The sequence below is a fragment of the Myotis brandtii genome, unplaced genomic scaffold, assembly GCF_000412655.1.
Source record: "Myotis brandtii unplaced genomic scaffold, ASM41265v1 scaffold846, whole genome shotgun sequence".
Lineage (NCBI taxonomy): Eukaryota > Metazoa > Chordata > Mammalia > Chiroptera > Vespertilionidae > Myotis > Myotis brandtii.
In genome coordinates this window covers 339,996-341,245 of record NW_005371437.1, presented here as the reverse complement: position 1 = coordinate 341,245, position 1,250 = coordinate 339,996, and the positions used below count along the sequence as shown (strand labels likewise).

At 53.3% G+C, this 1,250-nt stretch overlaps 1 protein-coding gene across 3 annotated transcripts in view; it reads left to right on the top strand.

The window, feature by feature from the left end:
- The first annotated feature begins 69 nt into the window (after nt 1-69).
- Nucleotides 70-1,250, top strand: part of LAMP2 (lysosomal-associated membrane protein 2) — a 42,156-nt gene continuing 40,975 nt past the window's right edge. For 2 of the 3 annotated variants that reach the window (XM_005884675.2, XM_005884676.2), the window contains exon 1: nt 71-257. In XM_005884675.2, coding sequence (XP_005884737.1) covers nt 194-257 — 64 coding nt within the window. In that variant the 5' untranslated portion in view covers nt 71-193. Of the gene's footprint in view, nt 258-1,250 lie in introns of all 3 variants that reach the window. The other variant, XM_005884674.2, reaches the window with a different exon arrangement.

Sequence of the window (1,250 nt, the reverse complement as noted above, 5' to 3'; positions counted from 1 at the left end):
CCTTTTCGCTGCTTTGAAGCGCAGAGATTGGCTGAATGCAAGAAAGAGCCCCGCCCCTAGTCTTATGACCAGCGCTGAAGCTCCCAGTCCCGGCTTTTAGCGCTGTGGTCGGTGGGTAGCAACTGTCTTCCTCCGCTTCCCCGAGCCTTTTCCGTGGTGGTGCTGCTCTCGTCGCTGCCTGCTCTTCCGGATCATGGTGTGCTTCCGCCTCTCTCCGGTGCCGGGCTCGGGGCTCGTTGTGCTCTGCCTCATTCTGGGTGAGTTGTCGGGCCCTCCTGCTTAGTACACCCCCCCCCCCCCCGCCTGGGCCGGGGCGCCCAGTTCAAAGGCCACAACTTGCCGAACTGGTCCCAGGGGTGCAGGTTGAGAGGCTGAACAGCTGACACTGGGCGGTGGCGCTTGTCTCAGGTGACAAGCAATGACCTAGAGAAGACCCGACGGGAGGGATGGCGGAGGAAGAAGGGCCAGTGAGAGTAAGAAAGGGCAAGTAAGCAGGATGGGCTGGATGCCAAGAGAGTAGGTAGGAAAGAGCGAGGAGTGAAGCGGCTGGGGTAGGAAGAGTCATTTGGGGAAACTACGAAGGAATGAGCTTAGGGAGTCGATATGTGCTGATTCTAGGGTGGCAGAGACAATTAGGAAAGCCCTGGCTTCCTAGGATCAGGGAAGAGTTTTGAAGATGGTGGAAAAGTATGGGGCGAGAGAGAAAATTGGGGAACGAAAAGACTGCCTGCGTGAAGAACTTGAGGGAAGTGGGACAGATATGAGAGTTGACTCTGAGGGACAGTGAGAGGGTTGGGGGCTTTGGTGGAGGGGTGATTAAAGAGATGAGGAATGATTCTGGATTTGACTTTGGTAGTTGGAGTTCTGAGGGGGAAGGGACCTAAGGTGGCTGGGCAATTTCCAGGCAAGAAAACTCAGGCTCAACCTCTGGAGAGTAAAGGAATGAGTGGATATTTCGATAGGGAGTGAATATCTGACTTGGAGGTGTTGAAGATGTCAGTTTTCTACTAGTTTTGCTACTTTTCCCAGCCCCTAAATCCATCCTCAAATGTTTCAGTTGGAAGGGCCTTCCAGATCCAGGGATTTGAGAGTGTATCTGAGTCTTGTATGCTTCTTTGCCTTCAGAAGCTCTTTTTCTTCTTCCGTATCATGCAACTGGCCTATTGGTTTTCAGAGGAGGAAAAGGTGGAGGAGGGTAGGTAACTTGCTAAGGACTGGGTGTTACCATGTCCTCAGAATGGCTGGGTGAA